At 33.8% G+C, this 22,117-nt stretch overlaps 3 protein-coding genes across 6 annotated transcripts in view; all 3 read right to left on the bottom strand.

The window, feature by feature from the left end:
• Positions 1 to 1,700: 1,700 nt before the first annotated feature.
• On the bottom strand, positions 1,701 to 9,259 carry LOC120349415 (lysozyme 2-like). Of its 4 annotated transcripts, none has more exons than XM_039419397.1 (5): positions 9,068 to 9,259; positions 4,936 to 5,086; positions 3,513 to 3,701; positions 2,517 to 2,590; positions 1,701 to 1,881 (listed from the first exon to the last, which is right to left on the bottom strand). In XM_039419397.1, exons 2-5 carry the CDS (start codon positions 5,006 to 5,008, stop codon positions 1,723 to 1,725), a joined length of 495 nt encoding a protein of 164 aa, XP_039275331.1. In that variant the 5' UTR covers positions 5,009 to 5,086; positions 9,068 to 9,259; the 3' UTR covers positions 1,701 to 1,722. The 4 variants fall into 4 exon arrangements, with proteins under 4 accessions (XP_039275331.1, XP_039275329.1, XP_039275328.1 ...); XM_039419395.1 differs by having other exon boundaries at positions 3,513 to 3,704; positions 9,068 to 9,205; XM_039419394.1 differs by lacking the exon at positions 9,068 to 9,259 and having other exon boundaries at positions 3,513 to 3,704; positions 4,936 to 5,520.
• The window catches only part of LOC120349413, a 33,202-nt gene continuing 20,203 nt past the window's right edge, over positions 9,119 to 22,117 (bottom strand). The window contains exons 3-5 of the mRNA XM_039419393.1: positions 19,573 to 19,764; positions 11,530 to 11,680; positions 9,119 to 9,256 (exon numbers count right to left, since the gene is read on the bottom strand). Coding sequence (XP_039275327.1) covers positions 11,610 to 11,680; positions 19,573 to 19,764 — 263 coding nt within the window. The 3' untranslated portion in view covers positions 9,119 to 9,256; positions 11,530 to 11,609. The remainder of the gene's footprint in view (positions 9,257 to 11,529; positions 11,681 to 19,572; positions 19,765 to 22,117) is intronic.
• On the bottom strand, positions 12,859 to 14,651 carry LOC120349406 (pickpocket protein 28-like). Its single transcript, XM_039419387.1, has one exon. It carries the CDS (start codon positions 14,571 to 14,573, stop codon positions 13,080 to 13,082), a length of 1,494 nt encoding a protein of 497 aa, XP_039275321.1. The 5' UTR covers positions 14,574 to 14,651; the 3' UTR covers positions 12,859 to 13,079.

Genomic DNA, 22,117 nt, shown 5'->3' with positions numbered 1-22,117 from the left:
GCGGCCATTTTAAATTTTTGATTTCGAATTTCACGAAAACCATTCACTTTAAAGAAAATTTACAAGAGACAAAAAAGTATCAAGATTTCAAGGATACTTTATTTATCAAGATTGGTCAAAGCATAACAGAGAAATTAATTCTTTTCGTACTACATGCATGCACAAGACAAACAAGATCATCCGAAAAACATTGTAAAATCAGCTGTATGGCCATATGAAGCCATACCGAGTTTCAAAGCTTGATTTTAAATACAATTGGAATTGAAAATTCAATATTGATGTTCAAATGGTGGAAAGTGGTCATGCATGCAGTACGAAAATAATTAATTTCTCTTGTTATTCTCCGACCAATCTTAATAAATAAGGTATCCTTGAAATTTTGATAAAATTTGCTAACTTTTTGTGTCTTGTAAATTTTCTGTAGAGTGGACGTTTTCGTGACATTTGCCATCATAAATTTGGAATGCCCACCATTTTGAATATTAACATAGACATTTTTTTATTTTATTTTTCAAAGTTGATTTTTTATAGCATACATATTAATTCCAAATTTCAGGTCAATAAAACATTTCATTCTTGAGATAAAAAGTCCCAAGTGAAAAAAACAAAATAGCAGCTATAAGGATAACCGCTGAGTTTTGGACGTTTGTAGTCTCCTATCATCCTGGAAGAATACCCTAAAATGTTGGAAACTACTTCTGAAAAACTCTATATAATTCATATGACATAATAATGACAATAGCAGGAAAGCTTCTATCTTCTATTATTCCAGTACTGAGTGCACACAGCGTTCCCAGTTTGACCATGTTCAAATGTCTTGACCAAGATTGGTGAATCTGGGCATAATAATGGATTCAATTCACTCTCGCTAAATCTGCACTCATTAACAAACCAGTACAGTTCTTGGCCAAATACTTATTGTAAGCTACATGAGTTATTTAGAGGATGGAAGTATTAACTATAGGCCAACAAATTATTATTCAATTAATCTGATACCAACTCATTTGTACACAATATGAATGCTGCCAAAAATAAAAATATCACAGATACAAAATATATGGTACCGCACATCTATGCTATAGTGAGGTCCACGTTATAATGACAGTATTTGATCAACTTTGGTTTTGCTATCCTTGTCTATCATTCGACAAAGCTGGTGGTACTATACTTTTCTAGGTCCACAACGATGCCAATTATGTTTTTGACAGTGTAGAAATATAATTAACTAATGCAGGGAATCGGCATCGCTATTCTTCTATCTTTATCTACTGCCATTATAACGTGGACCTCACTATAGCTGTAAGAAGCACAACTTTTGTGTAGCTATAAATGTTACTTAGCAAACTGTGTGAACATGCAATGACTACTTACCTATAATGAATTAAATTACTTATGGAAAAATTCATCTCATCTTTTCATATTATTTATTTTTTTTTAATTATTGTATTTTTCATATTATCATTTTGTACCTTATTACCATATGTAATAGGATAAATATTACCATTTGTACCTTATTCTTTTTATGATTTTTATAAGTTTTCTATATTATATTTTAAGATTTTGCATTTTCTTGTAAAGGAGACATGTTTGGGGAAACCCGTTGTCTCCATTGTAAATGATAAATAAATAAATAATAAAATATAAATTACAATAATTATATTATGATGAGGTACAGTACTGTATAAAAATAATCTCATCAATGGTTTCTTGAAAATTATATTTTTATTCGATTCCAAAGTCTAAAATCATACTTGAATTATTCATACAGGATTTATAGTTCATTTCAAAATCGATATCCCAAAATCCTGCGCATTCCAACTTTCCCCTGTTGTGTAATCCAGCATAGTCCCAACAAGTCACTAAGCCATCTGAATCGCAATCCTGAAAAAAACAAGAATGATTTACAATTTGCAAATGCGAATGAAAGCCTTTTGAAAGAGATTCATAAATGGCATACTAATCCATAGAGCCTATGAATTAATGCAGTAATACAGTGGACAAAGTGATAGTGTACATTTACAACATTATAAAAAGAACGTTCTAGGTATAAAAATGAAGTGTTACCTATTTCTTAATAATTCAAGTCTCTATTCACAGAAGTAATACGCAAAAAATATTGATTAAAGTGAATATTTACTATATATTAACGTAATATTAATTAAATTATCAAGTGTCACAAAATGACATCTATATCTTTGTAAATTTCTAGTTGTGTTTTGTGTATCATTGAATAAATAAATAAATGAATAGAATAAAAATAATAAAGATTAATAAGGAGTATTAGCCTATTTATAGTTATTTTGATGAATAATATTTTCAAACTTAACAATTATTTCAACTTTTCTATATTTTTGTCCATAGATAATTTACAAATGGTACTGTAAGTTGAATTTTCGGATCAAATCTGTTCCAATCAAATTCATACAATCATTACCAGTGTTAAAGTAAAAAATGGAGTAATTCTTGCAAAAAATGGGGGTATGAGTTTTATTAAATCTAAATGTTGTCTTACTTACATATGGATTTTTCTTCATATAGTTGGCAACCACTTCTGCACCACAGCTAAGATCTGAGACGCATCTTATGTACGCTGAAAGCAAAAATACAACAATATTTTATCAACACATCCCCAGAACGGTTTCAACTGAATTACAAATACATATGAAATAATACAACAAAGGAATACGAGTGGGTTTTTGCAATTTTCCTGAGACTTGCTCGTATAGTGGAAAATTACATTTTAATAAGGTTGAAGATGGAAGATTCTTCAAAAATTTCCTTCTGCTATTAGATCTTCGTGTAAATATTCGCAGTATCAGAAGTCCTCAGTTCAATTTATCTAGCTTCCATTGAATATTTGAAATGATTGTTATACAGAAATACATTTTAATAGATTGGTTTGATAAAAAACCGAACAAATCTTGAGCTTTGCAAATAGTATTCAAGTTTCATAAATATGATGATTCACCACTTCAGTTATAGCATCGATTTCCACTTCAATATTGCATCGACTTCCTCTAAAACATAGGCCAACATGATGCTAAGTTAGAAAACAGGACGTAAGTCAAGTGGATTATTCTCATTTTACAATTGCTGATAGCTTCTCATTTGAACATAATATCAATGTTCCTAAATTACAACTAACAATTCTCAATTGCATACGATAGCTTCTCAACTACAATAATTAATTATTGAATGTTCTCATTTACATTTTATGTCTTTTGTTTCACCTACTTATTCACCAACAAATGAAAAAAAACGTGAGTTAGTCTTTTTTTCATTTGATTTCTCTTAAATACAATTGATATCTTCTCAAATCAAATTGTTACTTTCTCAAATACTATATTGGAAACGGCGGTATAGAACGTTTTTTGTCCAATTAATTCGGAAAACTTGAAAACTCGATCCTTGTGATATTCCTTGACAGTGTCAAGGAAATCTGGTTTTCCCAGCCAACGACGAACAATTAAGTACCAAGTAAGTATCTATAATGTAAAAAAGACGCCTCATACCTCCTTCTGATTCGGGGCTATCGAAGGGCAGTGTGGGTGAGTTGGAGTCCAGCCAATACTCGTAGCCAATGGAGAAAACGCCACACACATCTCCGTCGCACTTCACTTCGAGACCACATCGACTCGCTCCGTTGCAAATACACGTCAGGCATTTGTTGGTGATCGGCTCGATAATTAGATCTCCACGTACTTTTGTAGAGAATACACAAATACATAAAATTATTGTTTGCGAATGATAATGGTGCAGTATCGTTTACGGTTTACACTGGGTTGAACCAGCTGGAGGTTACAGGTCAGTTATTTCAGTTAATCATTAATAAATTATTGTTTGCGAATCATAATGGTGCATTATCGACTGGGGTTTACTTGGAGTTACAACAGGTCAGCTATTATAACTGGCATTGTATTTGTTAGTTTATTGTAACCTTCGTTGTACACGTCAGTTATTGTAACCGAGGGTTAAAATAGAATGGGTATTTATTTCATTTATTGTATAATATGAATTACATTATATTGTTGACATAAATGAAAAAGCCATAAACATCAATTGAGACAGTATTATGTCTTAATTGGTATTGGGATATTTTCAGTGGGTGAGCAACATGGTACGGTATGCAGTTACCACTAGGGATATGTCATATTAATAAAGTAAGGAGTCCAATAATTCATCAGAAATACCACCTATACTGATCAAGTACAGTTCTGTCATATTTTTGTTGAAAGGGTGATGATAAGAACCATCAATTATCATTATAAAAATATTGAGAAAATCAAGTTTCAAAAATAAAAATTATGATTGTTTCAATAAAACTATTATGACAATTCACAAGATAAACAATATTTTCTAAATAAAAAACTTTTGATACTCATGCTCCGGCCTGGTTGTACAAAAGCATGTAAAATATTAATCATGATTGAATACCTCGAGAACCAATCAGAAACCTTTTCTGAAAAGAAATTAGAAAAATCTTTTTTTAAGAAGACTTTTCTGATTGGTTCTTGTGGTATTTAATCACGTATTAAATCAATCTGAGAATACTTTTTGAAAATAAGGTTTCTCTGATTGGCATTTTATCACGGTTAAAATATCTCAGAGTGTAAATTCTCAAATACTTAATACAGTGTAGCTCAAGTTTGTATCTGCTCATTGGGGTGTCTGTATTATTGTATTTTAGTTGAAGTTAGAAATATTCGTTTGTGACTAGTTTTTTGTGATGACAAGATATCAGCCAAATGAGTCATGCTTAAGATTTAGGTAACGTAATTGATTCATTTAGTTATTACATGCCAGGTCTTGAAACCCCTATTGCAATTGTAGAAAAATGCGTGACGATGTGTTACAGTAAATAAATAAGTGAAAAAATTGTAAAAATAAATTCCAATTAAAAATTAGAATATATTTTAAATGTTATGGAAGACTTACCAATAATGGAGCCTTCATCAGACAACAGATATGGAGAGAAAACTGCAAAAATAAGTGGTAGTAGCTTATTCATGCTAAACCTACGTGAAGAACAGCGCAGCGTTGTTTTCAAGAGCAATGAACTGTTTCTTCATTAATTGAAGGCTATCCTCTGGAAAGAAGATTTTACAAACAAAGCAAGTAATTAGTTATTGCAACTGTCGAGTAAGTAGGTAGTCCATTGTAACTACAACCACTAAAGCATATCCTGTTTGAAATCACCGGCTCACATCTTATAATACGGTACCATGTACGTGTGGAAATTCACATACGCAAACAATAATTGGTATTTTTCATTTCTCAGGCGTTCTAAACCAGTCTGTGAGCAGAATTATTATATTCATCCATTCTCTCTCTTCTATAAACTTTGACCTTACTCTTTGCATAAAAAAGTTGTTCTTGATGTAGCTATTAGTTCCAGCTACTTTTTACCTTGAAAACAGCAGTTTCAATATTCACTGTTATTCAAGAAAAGCATTCCAGTTCCAATAACACCAAATATAATAAGATTTAGATGATAGATAGGTAGTCGTAATAGATGGGTAGGATAGATAAGTAGTAATTTCATGTAAATGCTTCTTCAATTTCTTCTATGACTTCTTCAAAGCTTTAAATACCGTACGTATTTATTAAAAAAAAAAATACGAATATAAGAACAATGTAATAAAAATAGAGATGAACATTGTAACATTTAATTAGAATATAACTACAGATTTAAAAATATTTATACAGACAAAAATATTCTTCATAATATTATTTCATAATATTATTCTTGCAAAATGCATGAATGTTGAAACATGTTGTGATTAAATGATTCAAAAAGGGTACTGAGATTTTTTATTTTTCTTTCTATTTATATTACAAGTAGCCCTATACAGAAAAGAGATAAACGGCAATTTATGACTGACAAGTTTGTTAGGTTTAACAGCTTCGGTCGATTACGGAAGCGGACAAATAATACTAAGATAAGGCCTAGGACTGGGGCAATGGTGACCTAGAAGCCAAGGTCACCTATACTAGAGATGGTTAACAAGGGTTCCACTTGAAAATATCTTATCCAACTATTGAAAATTATGTCAAATATTTTAATAATATTAATAAAGGATAGATAAGTGCCCAGGAAATCCCTTAAGAACCCCTACTGTTAACTTAAAATTTAGGAAAATGTTGATGAAATTTGCTCCAAAACATCTGTTTGTGTTCCTAGAGGTGCAGGTTTTATTTTTTTCCATGAGAAGTATTATTTCAATTGGATAAAAAGTCTGAAATTATGTGAAAAATTATATTCAGAAATATTATCATTCTCTTGATTTACCAGCATTGGAAATAGTCCATTTTTGAAACATCAGTTGAGAAATGAATGAGCTGTTTATAGCCACTAAGATATTATGACGACGGCGACAATTCAACTATCATTCAACCACTGCATTTCTCCCGCTCCTGTCGCCGTCATAAACAAGGTACAAAATACAGAACAAGAACGTTGGTTTTATTTATTTTTATTTTCAAACATAAATATTCTTTTACAACGTGAGGTATAATGTTTTATAGAAATATAAGCTCGGTCATACGCTTTAAAAAGTATAAATTTAAATCTTGAAATGCATAGTTCATAGATAAAATATATATTACAGTTTGGTTAATTCACATTGATAATACATTTTCTAGGTGAATCTGATGAAACTCTTAAATTCACTATCCACTAAGATAAAAGTTGCAATCAAGTAAACGGGATATGTATTTTAGATAGTAAATTACACAGAAGTTATGGTGCTAAATAGGTTGGGATGGGTTTTTATTTAATATGTATTATAACTATCAGAGACAATAAAAATCAATAAGATAATACTAAAAAACTATTTTTTTCTAAATTCAGATGTGAATAATCAATCTGCTTTGCCAACGTTCTCAACAATCAAGAATTCTAAAAGCATCAAAATCGAATAGTACAGAATTTCAACAATGCTAATCAGGCTGAGGCCAAGGAACATGTCCAGGTAGGTCACAGAAGTCTCTACGAAACTTTCAAGGGTGTCAGATTCTCCACGTATTTGAGGGTAATATATGTCATCAATAAAAACAGCAATCAATCTGCTACCATCTCTGTCAGGAATTGCGTCGAGAGAAACGAATTTGTAACCAGTTTGGTTGCACGAAGCGAAACATTCACACGTCAGAGTCCTTTGCACATTTACTTGGTCTAATATGTCATCGGCACACCTAAGATCTCCGAAACATATAGGAGTCGACTCATTATGAGGCATGTAGTACAGAACGCATCCACAGTCATACAAAACCTTATCGGTTAAACATTCCATTTTGCAGTTTTGATGAGTGTAATATTTGAAATATTTCAGTCTTTTTTCATGGGGCAAATAACACTTACGACTTTCAGCAGGTAACATCAGATATTCATCAATGAGTGTCTGGTCTGGTTCTATAAACACCTGCAGCTCATGATTGCGAAAGTCTTTGCTGTAATGCCACCTCATGAAAGGATTGGGAACGTCCCAGGGGCTGTGAATCGTGTACCATCTGTTCGATCGAGGATTAATCTCTATATAATCTCGTTCCAAGTTTGTGATGTTCCAATCATTTACAAAAAGTCCATTCATTGGTCTCCTTACAAGTGATGGATAGGGAACATCAAATTTGGATGAATTAAGAATTGGAAATCCACTGAAATCCCCTATCACTTCGTAATCATCTGGATTATTATGGAAGGAATGAAGGAATGTATCGTTCCTGTAAATTTGTGATAGAGGCAAGGAGCTACAGGTGGTGCATAATCCGTAATGAGTTAACATGTCATAACAAATGAGAGGTTCGTCAAACCGCATACCCAGCATGAAAGGGGTTTTATCATTGCTTAAATATTTTTCGTCCGTGATCACCAGCTTGTCAAACATTCTGTAAAAACTTTCGTCATCAATTCCATTTTGAGTTTGATTATCACGCCAATTATTGAGAATATTATCACAGTCCAAATTTGATTGAAAACCGTATCCTAGAACAATTGTCATTACACCACAAAGAATGGTTTTATCTTCTTTAGTCATATTCATACCGTTGGTAATACCATTTCGTGTATCAGTTGAAATGAGAATGTCTTGACAGTAGGTTATTGCTGGGACAGGCAGCGATGATATGGGGAAAGGCCTACTAATTGTCGTTATTATAATTGGAGTGTCTTGCCAGGTATTCCATATGTCTTTTAAGGTATTAATCGAAAACGCTGCAAATGCTCCTATCAAGATACACCATGCAAGTCTTTCAAACCAATGCTTTTGTTCATCACCAATGTATTTCATTCCATGCAACGAAGTATTTTTCAAGAAGAACTTCAGAGTCCTGTTCTTTCTAAAGCAGTTGGGAAACATTATAAATCTGAACGGATAGAAGCAACACACAGTAATATGAAATGATCGAAGCATACAGTAATATGAATTGATGTTCAAGTTTTATCCTGTATTTCAATGGAATCTTCAAGAAAAAATTGACTTGGTGCTACCTCGACTAGCCGCGAAAAACGACTGGAGTTGGATACCTTTTAAACAGGATACCCTTGAAAGCTCATTATCATGAATATATTATTATGCTCTGTTGAGAGTAGTTTATTCCCTTTTCGTGTTTGACATGAACTCTGAACATTTAATTTTGAAATTTGACAGTTTACTGGAACGGGTAAATTTGACACTTGACTGGAACGTCAACTAGACTAATCAATATAACTCCTTCATTGACATAACGCTCTTTTTTTTAATTACTCCTATAACTCTGCAACTGCAAACATATTATAAAGGTCCATAAGTGAAGAAATCCAATCTCATCCAGATTTTACGTTTCTTTCTCTCATTCACAAATAATTATTCTCAAATACAATTGATACGTTCTCAAATCAAATTGTTACTTTCTCAAATACAATATTGGAAACGGCGGTATAGACTTTTTTGTCCAATTAATTCGGAAAACATGAAAACTCGATCCTTGTGATATTTCTTGACACAGTGTCAAGGAAATCTGGTTTTCCCAGCCAACGACGAACAATTAAGTACCAAGTAAGTATCTATAATGTAAAAAAGACGCCTCATACCTCCTTCTGATTCGGGGCTATCGAAGGGCAGTGTGGGTGAGTTGGAGTCCAGCCAATACTCGTAGCCAATGGAGAAAACGCCACACACATCTCCGTCGCACTTCACTTCTAGACCACATCGACTCGCTCCGTTGCAAATACACGTCAGGCATTTGTTGGTGATCGGCTCGATAATTAGATCTCCACGTACTTCTGTAGAGAATACAAAAATACATAAAATTATTGTTTGCGAATGATAATGGTGCAGTATCGTTCACGGTTTACTTTGGATTGAACCAGCTGGAGGTTACAGGTCAGTTATTTCAGTTAATCATTAATAAATTATTGTTTGCGAATCATAATGGTGCGGTATCGACTGGGGTTTACTTGGAGTTACAACAGGTCAGCTATTACTACTGGCATTGTATTTGTTAGTTTATTGTAACCTTCGTTGTACACGTCAGTTATTGTAACCGAGGGTTAAAATAGAATGGGTATTTATTCATTTATTGTATAATATAAATTACATTATATTGTTGACATGAATGAAAAAGCCATAAACATCAATTGAGACAGTATTATGTCTTAATTGGTATTGGGATATTTTCAGTGGGTGAAAAACATGGTACGGTATGCAGTTACCACTAGGGATATGTCATATTAATAAAGTAAGGAGTCCAATAATTCAACAGAAATACCACCTATTGATCAAGTATAGTTGTCATATTTTTGTTGAAAGGGTGATGATATGAACCATCAATTATCATTATTAAAATATTGAGAAAATTAAGTTTCAAAAATAAAAATTATTATTGTTTTAATAAAACTATTATGACAATTCACAAGATAAACAATGTTTCTAAATAAAAAACTTTCGATACTCATGCTCCGGCCTGGTTGTACAAAAGCATGTCAAATTTCAATCATGATTGAATACTTCGAGAACCAATCAGAAGCCGTTTCTAAAAAGAAATTAGAGAAGTATTTTTTGATAAGAAGACTTCTCTAATAGGTTCTTGTCACGTAGGTTTAATCACGTTTAAAATCTATCAGAGAATACTTTTTGAAAAGAAGGTTTCTCTGATTGGCATTTTATCACGGTTAAAATATCTCAGAGTGTAAATTCTCAAATACTTAATACAGTGTAGCCCAAGTTTGTATCTGCTCATTGGGATGTCTATTGTATTTTAGTTTGAAGTTAGAAATATACCTTTTGTGACTAGTTTTTTGTGATGACAAGATACCAGTCGAATGAGTCATGCTTAACCCTTTCGGTCATGGTGGTCGTTATAACGACCATCACTTGGTTCAATTTTTTAAGTCACAAACAACTAATTTCACCCCGTTAAGTCATATTGGTCGTTTGAACGAACATATTCGTGATGAATATATGACATGTGGTGAGCTCTTGCGGTAAAAATACGAAATTTTTGAAGACTTTTTGTATGGACTGTTAAGAGACTGCTGTCATTGTTTCACAACACACAACTTTCAATTTGGCATACCAGCTTCATTTCAAGTTTTATTTGGGCAAAAAATTGATTTACATCAATAAAATGTTGGAATAAAAGAATATTATGACAGAAAAAATTAATTAATTATGAGAACCGAGAATTGGCCCTTCAAAGTGTTGGCCGTTTTAACGTCCAAGATTACATAGTGGGAAGTGTATACTGTTGGCGCAAATCAAATTACAAATATCCAAATCAGCTGAGAAATACAATAAAACAAGTAAATTTGTAGTGATTTTCTTGTGGCTTTTCCTCTATGCTGTTGTGGATATTTTATATTTTATCCTTCTATCATGAGCGATAATAAACTAAGTGATAAAGACGTAGAAGACCTACTTTTTGATGGAAATTTATCGGATTTAGAATATTTGACTACAAACGCAGACTGGTATTCACCACCTCCTTTGGATGTGGTCAATATGGAAACGCCAATCCATTACTCTCTTGGTATTTCAATAAAGACCTTCTGAAACTTAAACTTACAAATTTTCTACTTCCATTGCTCCAAATGTTTGACATATTTATGTAATATATTATATTATAATTATCTACAACATGTTATTTTATGTCAAATAAGACTTGTAAATGCCTAAAATTATTTTTTTCACCAATAATAACATTTGTGCAATTTATGGAAAAGACTAATTATTTCTTACCTTTGAGTAATTTTGGCCGTTTTAACGACCATGTTATATTTCCATAACTATTAGTGAAAAAAAAATTGATACTTTCAAAAATCATTAAAAAAAATAATATAATTAGAGTACCAAATTTCAGACCGAAAGGGATAAGATGGAAGTAACGTGATTATGATTGATTAATTTATTTATTTCATGCCAGGTCTTGAAAACCCTATTGCAATTGTAGACAAATGCGCGACGATGTGTTAAAGTAGATAAATAAGTAAAAAAATTGTAAAAATAAATTCCAATTAAAAATTAGAATATGTTTTAAATGTTATGGAAGACTTACCAATAATGGAGCCTTTATCAGACAACAGATATGGAGAGAAAACTGCAAAAATAAGTGGTAGTAGCTTATTCATGCTAAGCCTACGTGAAGAACAGCGCAGCTTTGTTTTCAAGAGCAATGAACTGTTTCTTCATTAATTGAAGGCTCTCCTCTGGAAAGAAGATTTTACAAACAAAGCAAGTTATTAGTTATTGCAACTGTCGAGTAAGTAGGTAGTCCATTGTAACTACAACCACTAAAGCATATCCTGTTTGAAATCACCGGCTCACATCTTATAATACGGTACCATGTACGTGTGGAAATTCACACACGCAAACAATAATTGGTATTTTTATTTTCTCAGGCGTTAACTAAACCAGTCTGTGAGTAGAATTATTATATTCATCCATTCTCTCTCTTCTATAAACTGACCTTACTCTTTGCATAAAAAAGTTGTTCTTGATGTAGCTATTAAATCCAGCTACTTTTCACCTTGAAAACAGCAGTTTCAATATTCACTGTTTTTCAAGAAAAACATTCCAGGTCCAATAACACCAAATAGAATAAGATACAGATAATAGATAGGTAGGCGTGATAACTCGAATACTTGATAAATTTTCTCTTTGGTTTATGGTAAAGTAGTAATTTCATGTAAATGCTTCATAAATTTCTTCTATGACTTCTTTAAAGCTTTAAATACGTATTTATTAAAAAAAATACGAATATAAGGACAATATAATGAAAATAGAGATGAACATTGAAACATTTAATTAAAATATAACTACAGATTTAAAAATATTTATACAGACAAAAATATTCTTCAGTAAGTACATTATTTACAATAGTCAAGACAATTCGAAGGTGTTGGAAAATTTTATACAAGTCACAATTACCATTACATTCATGCTCAGCTGAGGACGGTAAGATAATGGCCCATATGAATAAAACCAGAGCAAATGCTCATGAGCAAAAGCATTGAGCATAAGGTTTTGCTCATGAGCAAAAGGTAGAAGCAAAGCATTTGCTCATTTTGAAATGAATGAGCTGTTTATAGCCACTAAGATATTATGACGACGGCGACAATTCAACTATCATTCAACCACTGCATTTCTCCCGCTCCTGTCGCCGTCATAAACAAGGTACAAAATACAGAACAAGAACGTTGGTTTTATTATTTTTATTTTCAAACATAAATATTATTTTACAACGTGAGGTATAATGTTTTATAGAATATAAGCTCGGTCATACGACCTTTAAAAAGTATAAATTTAAATCTTGAAATGCATAGTTCATAGATAAAATATATTTTAGTTTGGTTAATTCACATTGATAATTCATTTTCTAGGTGAATCTGATGAAACTCTTAAATTCACTATCCACTAAGATAAAAGTTGCAATCAAGTAAACGGGATATGTATTTTAGATAGTGAATTACACAGAAGTTATGGTGCTAAATAGGCCTACATTTTGGGATGGGTTTTTATTTAATATGTATTATAACTATCAGAGACAATAAAAATCAATAAGATAATACTAAAAAACTATTTTTTTCTAAATTCAGATGTGAATAATCAATCTGCTTTGCCAACATTCTCAACAATCAAGAATTCTAAAAGCATCAAAATCGAATAGTACAGAATTTCAACAATGCTAATCAGGCTGAGGCCAAGGAACATGTCCAGGTAGGTCACAGAAGTCTCTACGAAACTTTCAAGGGTGTCAGATTCTTCACGTACTTGAGGGTAATATATGTCATCAATAAAAACAACAATCAATCTGCTACTATCTCTGTCAGGAATTGCATCAAGAGAAACGAATTTGTAACCAGTTTGGTTGCACGAAGCGAAACATTCACACGTCAGAGTCCTTTGCACATTTACTTGGTCTAATATGTCATCGGCACACCTAAGATCTCCGAAACATATAGGAGTCGACTCATTATGAGGCATGTAGTACAGAACGCATCCACAGTCATTCAAAACCTTATCAGTTAAACATTCCATTTTGCAGTTTTGATAAGTGTAATATTTGAAATATTTCAGTCTTTTTTCATGGGGCAAATAACACCTACGACTTTCAGCAGGTAACATCAGATTGTCATCAATGAGTGTCTGGTCTGGTTCTATGAACACCTGCAGCTCATGATTGCGAAAGTCTTTGCTGTAATGCCACCTCATGAAAGGATTGGGAACGTCCCAGGGGCTGTGAATCGTGTACCATCTGTTCGATCGAGGATTAATCTCTATATTATCTCGTTCCAAGTTTGTGATGTTCCAATCATTTACAGAAAGTCCATTCATTGGTCTCCTTACAAGTGATGGATAGGGAACATCAAATTTGGATGAATTAAGAATTGGAAATCCAGTGAAATCCGCTATCACTTCGTAATCATCTGGATTATTATGGAAGGAATGAAGGAATGTATCGTTCCTGTAAATTTGTGATAGAGGCAAGGAGCTACAGGTGGTGCATAATCCGTTATGAGTTAACATGTCATAACAAATGAGAGGTTCGTCAAACCGCATACCCAGCATGAAAGGGGTTTTATCATTCCTTATATATTCCTGGTCCGTGATCACCAGCTTGTCAAACATTCTGTAAAAACTTCTGTCATCGATTCCATTTTGAGTTTGATTTTCACCCCAATTATCGAGAAAATTATCACAGTCCAAATTTGATTGAAACCCGTATCCTAGAACAATTGTCATTACACCACAAAGAATAGTTTTATCTTCTTTCGTCATATTCATACCGTTGGTAATACCATTTCGTGTATCAGTTGAAATGAGAAAGTCTTGACAGTAGGTTATTGCTGGGACAGGCAGCTTTGAGATGGTGAAAGGCCTACTAACTGTCGTTATTATAACTGGAGTGTCTTGCCAGGTTTTCCATATGTCTATTACGGTTTTGATCGGAAACGCTGCAAATGCTCCTATCAAGATACACCATGCAAGTCTTTCAAACCAATGCTTCTGTTCATCACCAACGTATTTCATTCCATGCAACGAACTATTTTTCAAGAAGAACTTCAGAGTATTGTTCTTTCTGAAGCAGTTAGGGAACATTATAAATCTGAATGGATAGAAGCAACACACATTAATATGAAATGATCGAAGCACACAGTAATATGAATTGATGTTTAAGTTTTATCCTGTATTCCAATAGGATTTAAAAAAAAATGACTTGGTGCTACCTCGACTAGCCACGAAAAACGACTGGAATTAGATACCTTTTAAGCAGGATACCCTTGAAAGCTCATCATGAGAGTGGTTTAGCTCTGTTGAGAGTAGTTTATTCCCTTTTCGTGTTTGACATGAATTCTGAACATTTAATTTTAAAATTTGACAGTTGACTGGAACGGGTAAATTTGACACTTGACTGGAACGTCAATTAGACTAATCAATATAACTCCTTCATTAACATAACGCTCTTTTTTTAATTACACCAATAACTCTGCAACTGCAAACATATTATAAAGGTCCATAAGTGAAGAAATCCAAACTCATCCAGATTTTACAATTCTTTCTCTCATTCACAAATAATTATTCTCAAATACAATTGATACCTTCTCAAATCAAATTGATACTTTCTCAAATACAATATTGGAAACGGTGGTATAGACTTTTTTTGTCTAATTAATTCGGAAAACTTGAAAACTCGATCCTTGTGATATTCCCTAACACAGTGTCAAGGAAATATGGTTTTCCCAGATAAATAGTTTCTTCGATTCATCTAGAGTCACTCTTCAATACAATCTTAAGGCACAAACAGAATGAGTGAGTCGCAGTCAAGATCTAAAACAGCTGTGCAATAATTAAAATATTTATTTATTTATTTATTTATTCACAATATCACATCGGAAACAACAGGTAATGACCCAAAAATGTTTCCTTAACACAACAATAAGTACAGTATACAATTCAATCCAAACAAAAAAAAAAAGATACTAAAACTAACGTTTGAAAAGAAAGAAAATAATACTTAGAAAACTACTTCTTAAATATTCCTTGATAGAGTTGATGGTGAAAGTGATGGTGAAAATGAATATATGAAGTGATGAAGGAGAGGTGCTTTCAATAAAGATGATGAGAGAGCATGCAGTCTCATATGAATGATAGGATGAGGGCGATAATGATAACTGCCAGCAAAAAACTTTGAAAATAAGGGAAAGTAAGAATAAAATGAGTTTGAATGTGCAAATAAAGAAAAAATAATATTTAAAGAGTGACATATTTAACAATGATAGAAATATCAGCGAAAATTATGGCTGCTGATTAAAAATTCAGTTATTCTGATTCTCTCTCAGAAGCATCGTTATTGTGTGCTTGAAACTTAATGGGCCATCAGAAAACACGTCCACCCCACAGCCAAGTCCATTCAACAATCTTGGCATGTGGTTGAGGGGGGAAAAATATGCATTAAATGTCCTACACCTCTGTACCGCGAATAGGGAATGCCATCTTCGCCTGAGAGTGGGCACGGCGAATCCAATTCTTCCCAGGAGATAAGAAGAATCAACCTCATTCATTAGTATCTTACGGAAAAGAATCAAAGATGATACCTCTCTCCTGAGCTTAAGAGCATCAACTTCAAACAATGATCTTAATCGACGTGTAGGAAAACCCCTCTCACAGGAATGCCCGAATTTTTGAAGAAGAGGAATCTTAGAAATTTATTTTGCATTCTCTCAAGTTTTATTACATAGGTGATCTGATAAGGACTCCAGACCGGCGCTGCATACTCAAGCTGGCTTCGAATCAAAGACTTGAACAAGTATAAAATGGGCTCCCACCTCTCGAAGCTTGAGCATGTTCTAAAAACAAAGCCCATCATCTGATTGCACTTTGATAACAGGTGTTCAATGTGCTTATCAAAATCCATATGAGCATCCATAATCACTCCCAGATCCCTATACTCTTGCGAATGGTCCAACAAAATATTACCAATATTGTAGTTATAATGGAAAGGTTCCCTCTGTCTGGTAAACGATACCACCTTACATTTTGCCACATTCAGCGTGAGTCTTGATTCCAAACACCACTTCTGCAGTGCATCAATATCTTTTTGAAGCAACGAACAGTCATCAACAGACCTAATCTGTCTAAATATTTTGGTATCATCTGCAAACATGAGGCACTCCGAGCTATTCAGCACACTAGGAAGGCCATTCACATATAACAAAAACAACAAAGGACCAAGATTGGAACCCTGTGGTACCCCTGAAGTGCAACAGTAGGGCTCGGATTGACAATGATTGAAGCAAACAAATTGAACTCTATTTGAAAGGTAACTCCTCAAAAAGACCAAAGCACCCTCATCAAACCCGAGACACTCCATTCTATCGAGCAGAATACCGTGATCCAAAGTATCAAAGGCCTTAGAGAAGTCCGTATATATCACATCAACACGACCCCCAGCATCCAAAACCCTCGACACCTTGTCAACAAACTCTAGAAGGTTCGTTACCGTTGAACGACCAGGGAGGAAACCGTGTTGGGATTGAACAATCCTGGGTTGTACATATGAAAATATTTGCTTGTACAGGATCCTCTCAAAAATCTTTGCAAAGACATTTAAAATTGCAATTGGTCTATAATTACTAGCAAAAGACCTGTTTCCAGACTTGAACACTGGTGTCACCCGTGAGCACTTCCAGACCCCAGGAAATTCGGATTTACAAACACACAAATTGAAAATGTAATGCAATGGGCCACACAAAAATTCCCAGCAACCCTTGACAACAAAGGCGGGTATCTTATCAGGGCCTCCAGTAGCACGAGAGTTGAGCAACTTAATTGCATCAACCACATCCTCCCTTGAAATGTGGGTGAGACTAAAGGGATCACAAGGAGTCTGTCCGGCAATCCTCCCAGAGTCCACCAAGGGTTCAGCATCCATTGCTGAAGCATTGGACGAAAACAGATCAGCAAAAGCATTAGCAGTATCAGCACCCTTGTATATCCTATCATTATGCTTGATAAATTCTTCGTTTAGATGAGAGAAACGCTTGTTGTTCACATATTTCCAGAACTCCCTTAGGTCACAACCAACCCTCTCTTCAACAGATCTTACATAGCTCGAGTAGGCTGTTGCTATCTTAGCCTTGACTCGGGATCGCACAAGTTTGAACTGCTCATCGTGGTACCTGGAGTAGCTCCGCTTCCTACTCAACCTATTTTTAAGCTTTAGATCACTCACTATGTCCCGAGAGAACCAGGGAGGGTATTTTGAGTGCTTGTATTGACTGACCACAGGAACATTAGCATCCAACACATATATAGGATCTTGTAAAATTCCTCTACAGCAATTTCAACCTCCTGACTATTATAAACAGGATCCCAGGACACGGAACTCAGAGTGCGATATAGATTCAAGAAGTCCGCACGCTTAAAGTTATAGTTTGCCGCACCTGCATCCGACCGACAACTCCCCTTCGCCCTCTCTGGCAGAGAAAGCGATATAGAAAGAGCCGGGTGATGGGCATCCTCGTTGACCAATGGCAGTTCGTCTCTCACGACGCTCAACGGTAAGGGGGTATTTGCCAATACAAGATCGAGTGTTCTATTGTTATGGTTTGAGACAGCATTATAGGATACCAAGTCGAAAAATCCCATAAAAGTCGCCAATGACCTAGCAATTGCAGTTCCAGTCTCCAGCCGATAATTCATATCACATATTTCCCTTATATTATAGTCGCCCAACAAAATACATTTATCAAGACCCAATAAACGAGCAGAGGATTCAATGAATTCGAAATAATCTTCATATATCTGCAAGCCAGAAGCTGGTGGAATGTACAACACATTAAAAAAATAGCTTGATTCATGAATACGAACCCTAACCCAAACACTTTCGTAATCAGGATTCATGAGCGAGGTACACAGCTCCGCTGCGAACTCTCTCTTAACGGCAATCAACACCCCACCTCCCCTGGTTAAATTACCCGACCGGTCACATCGAAAGATCTGATAACGGGAATCGAACAGCTCAGAATTCCCAATACTTCCACAGAGCCACGTCTCAGTAAGAGCAATAATATCATAATCACATTCACACAGAGACACATAAAAATCATTGACTTTGGTGCGCAAGCCCCTCACGTTCTGATAATATATATTAAATTCAGAAGCACTCGTCATGGCATAGAAGATATGAATATGAAACGACAGAAATGATGATGAGAGGAGATGATGAAAAATTGTGACTTATGTAATGATGAAATACAATATAATATAGAAATAAAAATAAATTATTATTACACCACCAGCCGCGCCTAACAGCTCTAAAAATCCATTATAAGCTATTGATAATCACAACACCACTCCAGACTGCAAACATGACAAATAATTATTTTATCAAGACACCCTTATCTTCTCCATTCTCAAATATAAAAAAAAACACATTAAAATAAGAGCATTAATAGTGGAAAATTGGGTAACCATTAGTTGAATTTGATAAATGCAAATGAATTAAGTATAATAGCTGTTATTAATTAAGCAGTATTGCAAGAGAAAAAATATATTGAATTAAATAGCCATCTTATAACCTTACTATGATAGAATAAAATTTACTTCACTATCAGAATGATAATTTACAGTAGAAATTTAGATTCAATTAAATCACAGAATAAAGGCCTGAGTACATAAACATATATTATTGAATGACTAACCAATAAGCATAGGCATCCAATTGAGCATGATACAAGGCTTCTCAATTACCCAACATCCCCTTAGCAGAATACTCTTCATACTTAAGAAAAAAAAAACTAAAAATTTCACAGATAAGAAACCCATTAGAATGCTATGGCATGATAATAATCCACAAAATTGAAAATGCGGCTTCCTAATCTAGATTATGGGTAGACGCTATTATTATATTTGGAGTCGTTGATATAAATCGTAGTAGGTTGATAGCGAGCTGAAATCTTTTTATCGACCAGACCGTTCTGTTTGTACCCTAATATAAGTAACATAATTTGAATATTGAACATCAATTGTGTATTAATTAATACTTAATTATTAAGTATCAACTGAGTATCTAGAATGTAAAAAAGACGCCTCATACCTCCTTCTGATTCGGGGCTATCGAAGGGCAGTGTGGGTGAGTTGGAGTCCAGCCAATACTCGTAGCCAATGGAGAAAACGCCACACACATCTCCGTCGCACTTCACTTCGAGACCACATCGACTCGCTCCGTTGCAAATACACGTCAGGCATTTGTTGGTGATCGGCTCGATAATTAGATCTCCACGTACTTCTGTAGAGAATACTATCATAAACCATGGGTTTGACAGCTCCTCAAGCACATCAAAATTTAAATTTACTTTTATTTTTAATTTTCAATAATAAAATCAGGATCACTAGAAAGCCAAATTGCGCTGACTGAATGAAAAATCGCCGAGCTTCAGAGTGGTGGAACTTTCCAGTCTTCCCACCAGCCGGCATTTTCATATTAGATTTTCCCACTTTTTCGAGTTAGTCTCTATTTGTGCCGCTCCTCGCGAACATACAAAGACTCTGACTGGTCAGGACCTGGACCTTCCTTTAGACCTCACCTTCCAGCCAAAGCTGACGAGATGGTCATCATAAAGGGGATTGGTATCGTACTCAATTAATTATTCATCATTTTAGTAGTTATAAAATTATAATGTCATGTTGTTTTTCTTTCTTATAGGAATTTAAAAATAATAGATAAAATGTAGAGTATTTCAACTGAGAGGAAAATCCTCATAGTCTTAAATAAATAATTATCAGAAATTAATCGAATTGAAATAAATAGAAATCCTTTTTATATAAGATACGGTAAATAAAGACTTGTTCGATAATAATCTGTTTTCCTTTTCTTGATAGCCTGAATAATATAACTTTTTAAACTATACATTTCAAATTTTATTTGTTTTTTTTCTTTGGATTTTATTTCTTCTTAAATATTGTAAATCAATAAATCTGGTATTTCTTAGAATGATTTCTTCTATTTATTTCTTTAAAATATCTGCACTACCATCTTCAGCTATGTATCTCCTTTGTAACTCTTCTTCCCATCTGGGAAGTGGTGGAGCCCCCAATATTTACAAAAAAATTATAACTTGGTTACAAATGGTGATACATATTAATTGTTTTCCTTTAACGTATGCTATGCAATTGTGAAAGCTTACTGACCGATACGTCACAATACAAAAATCAATAAAATTATCGTTTGCTAATGATAATGGTGCGGTATCGACTGGGGTTTACTTGGAGTTACAGGTCAGTTATTATTATAACTGGCATTGTACTTGTTAGTTTATTATTGTAACCTTCGTTGTAGACGTCAGTTATTGTAATCGAGGGTTAAAATAGAATGGATAGTCTATAAATTAAATTATATCTGATGTTGCTTTCCATGACGAAACACTATATAATAACTTTGTTGTAGTTCAGACACTGTGTTACTTGTAAATATTTGAAAAAACACTTACTTTTCTTGGAGTATTGAGGAATGAATTTCACTTTATGTCGGTTATGACCGCCATTTTGAATTTATCAGTTATGCAAAATATTTTCGTTGCTTTCTTATCAATATGGCTGGTTGTAACGAAGAGATCGAGACCATTTGCAAGACTTTATCATGGAGTGGGTCGTGAATAAAATTATAGTTCAATTTTAATGATAGTTACTTGGTTCAGCGGCTAGAATGACATCATGATAAATCATAACTCCAGAACAAGAGATGATAAAGACTTGAAACAAAACGGAAATAGATAATAGACTTCATCCCAAAGAACTTTTGTTTGGCAATTTATATCTAAAAATCGTCATTGAAAGTAGTTATTGAGAAAACATACTCTTGAAAAATGAAATGTTTTGAAAAAGTGCATTTTTGTCGGTTAAAATCGAGTTGTAGGTGGAAATGTGATGACAAACTTTGTTGGATACATCATTGTGATTCGATTCGCGTTTACTAGAGGTCTCTATCATGAATGGAAACCATTCTATGACCGCTGATATTAATGAATGCTATGCGCATATTTTAATGAACGCTGGATCCGCCATTTTGAATCGGCCATTACACGGCCCAGTCGCGACCCCCAAATGCGCATCAAGTGGTTCGGATATCCTGAGGTACCCCAGAATCAGAATATTTGGGTCTGTTTCCATCTTAAAAAAGTGCCCACGAAATCCCTTAAAACCCCTACTGTTAACTTAAATATTTAGGAAAATGTTGATGAAATTTGCTCCAAAACATCTGTTTGTGTTCCTGGAGGTGCAGGTTTTATTTGTTTCCATAAGTATTATTTCAATTATGTAAAAAATCATAAATTGTATGAAGTGAAAAATCTTATTCAGAAATATTATTATTCTCTTAGTTTTCCAGTATTGAAAATTATATTATGACAACGGCGACAATTCAACTATCATTCAACCACTGCATTTCTCCCGCTCCTGTCGCCGTCATAAACAAGGTACAAAATACAGAACAAGAACGTTGGTTTTATTTATTTTTATTTTCAAACATAAATATTCTTTTACAACGTGAGGTATAATGTTTTATAGAAATATAAGCTCGGTCATACGCTTTAAAAAGTATAAATTTAAATCTTGAAATTCATAGTTCATAGAAAAAATATATA

This window comes from Nilaparvata lugens, chromosome 1, assembly GCF_014356525.2.
Source record: "Nilaparvata lugens isolate BPH chromosome 1, ASM1435652v1, whole genome shotgun sequence".
NCBI lineage: Eukaryota > Metazoa > Arthropoda > Insecta > Hemiptera > Delphacidae > Nilaparvata > Nilaparvata lugens.
This window is presented reverse-complemented; position numbering and strand designations above follow the sequence as displayed.

Excerpts from the sequence above, each read along its gene's own strand:
- LOC120349415 (XM_039419395.1), bottom strand. The coding sequence starts at position 5,008 with ATGAATAAGCTACTACCACTTATTTTTGCAGTTTTCTCTCCATATCTG. Across the intron at positions 2,591-3,512 it reads TAGCCCCGAATCAGAAGGAG|CGTACATAAGATGCGTCTCA; the intron begins GTATGAGGCGTC and ends TTTTGCTTTCAG. Across the intron at positions 1,882-2,516 it reads ATATGAAGAAAAATCCATAT|GATTGCGATTCAGATGGCTT; the intron begins GTAAGTAAGACA and ends TGTTTTTTTCAG.
- LOC120349406 (XM_039419387.1), bottom strand. The coding sequence starts at position 14,573 with ATGTTCCCTAACTGCTTCAGAAAGAACAATACTCTGAAGTTCTTCTTG.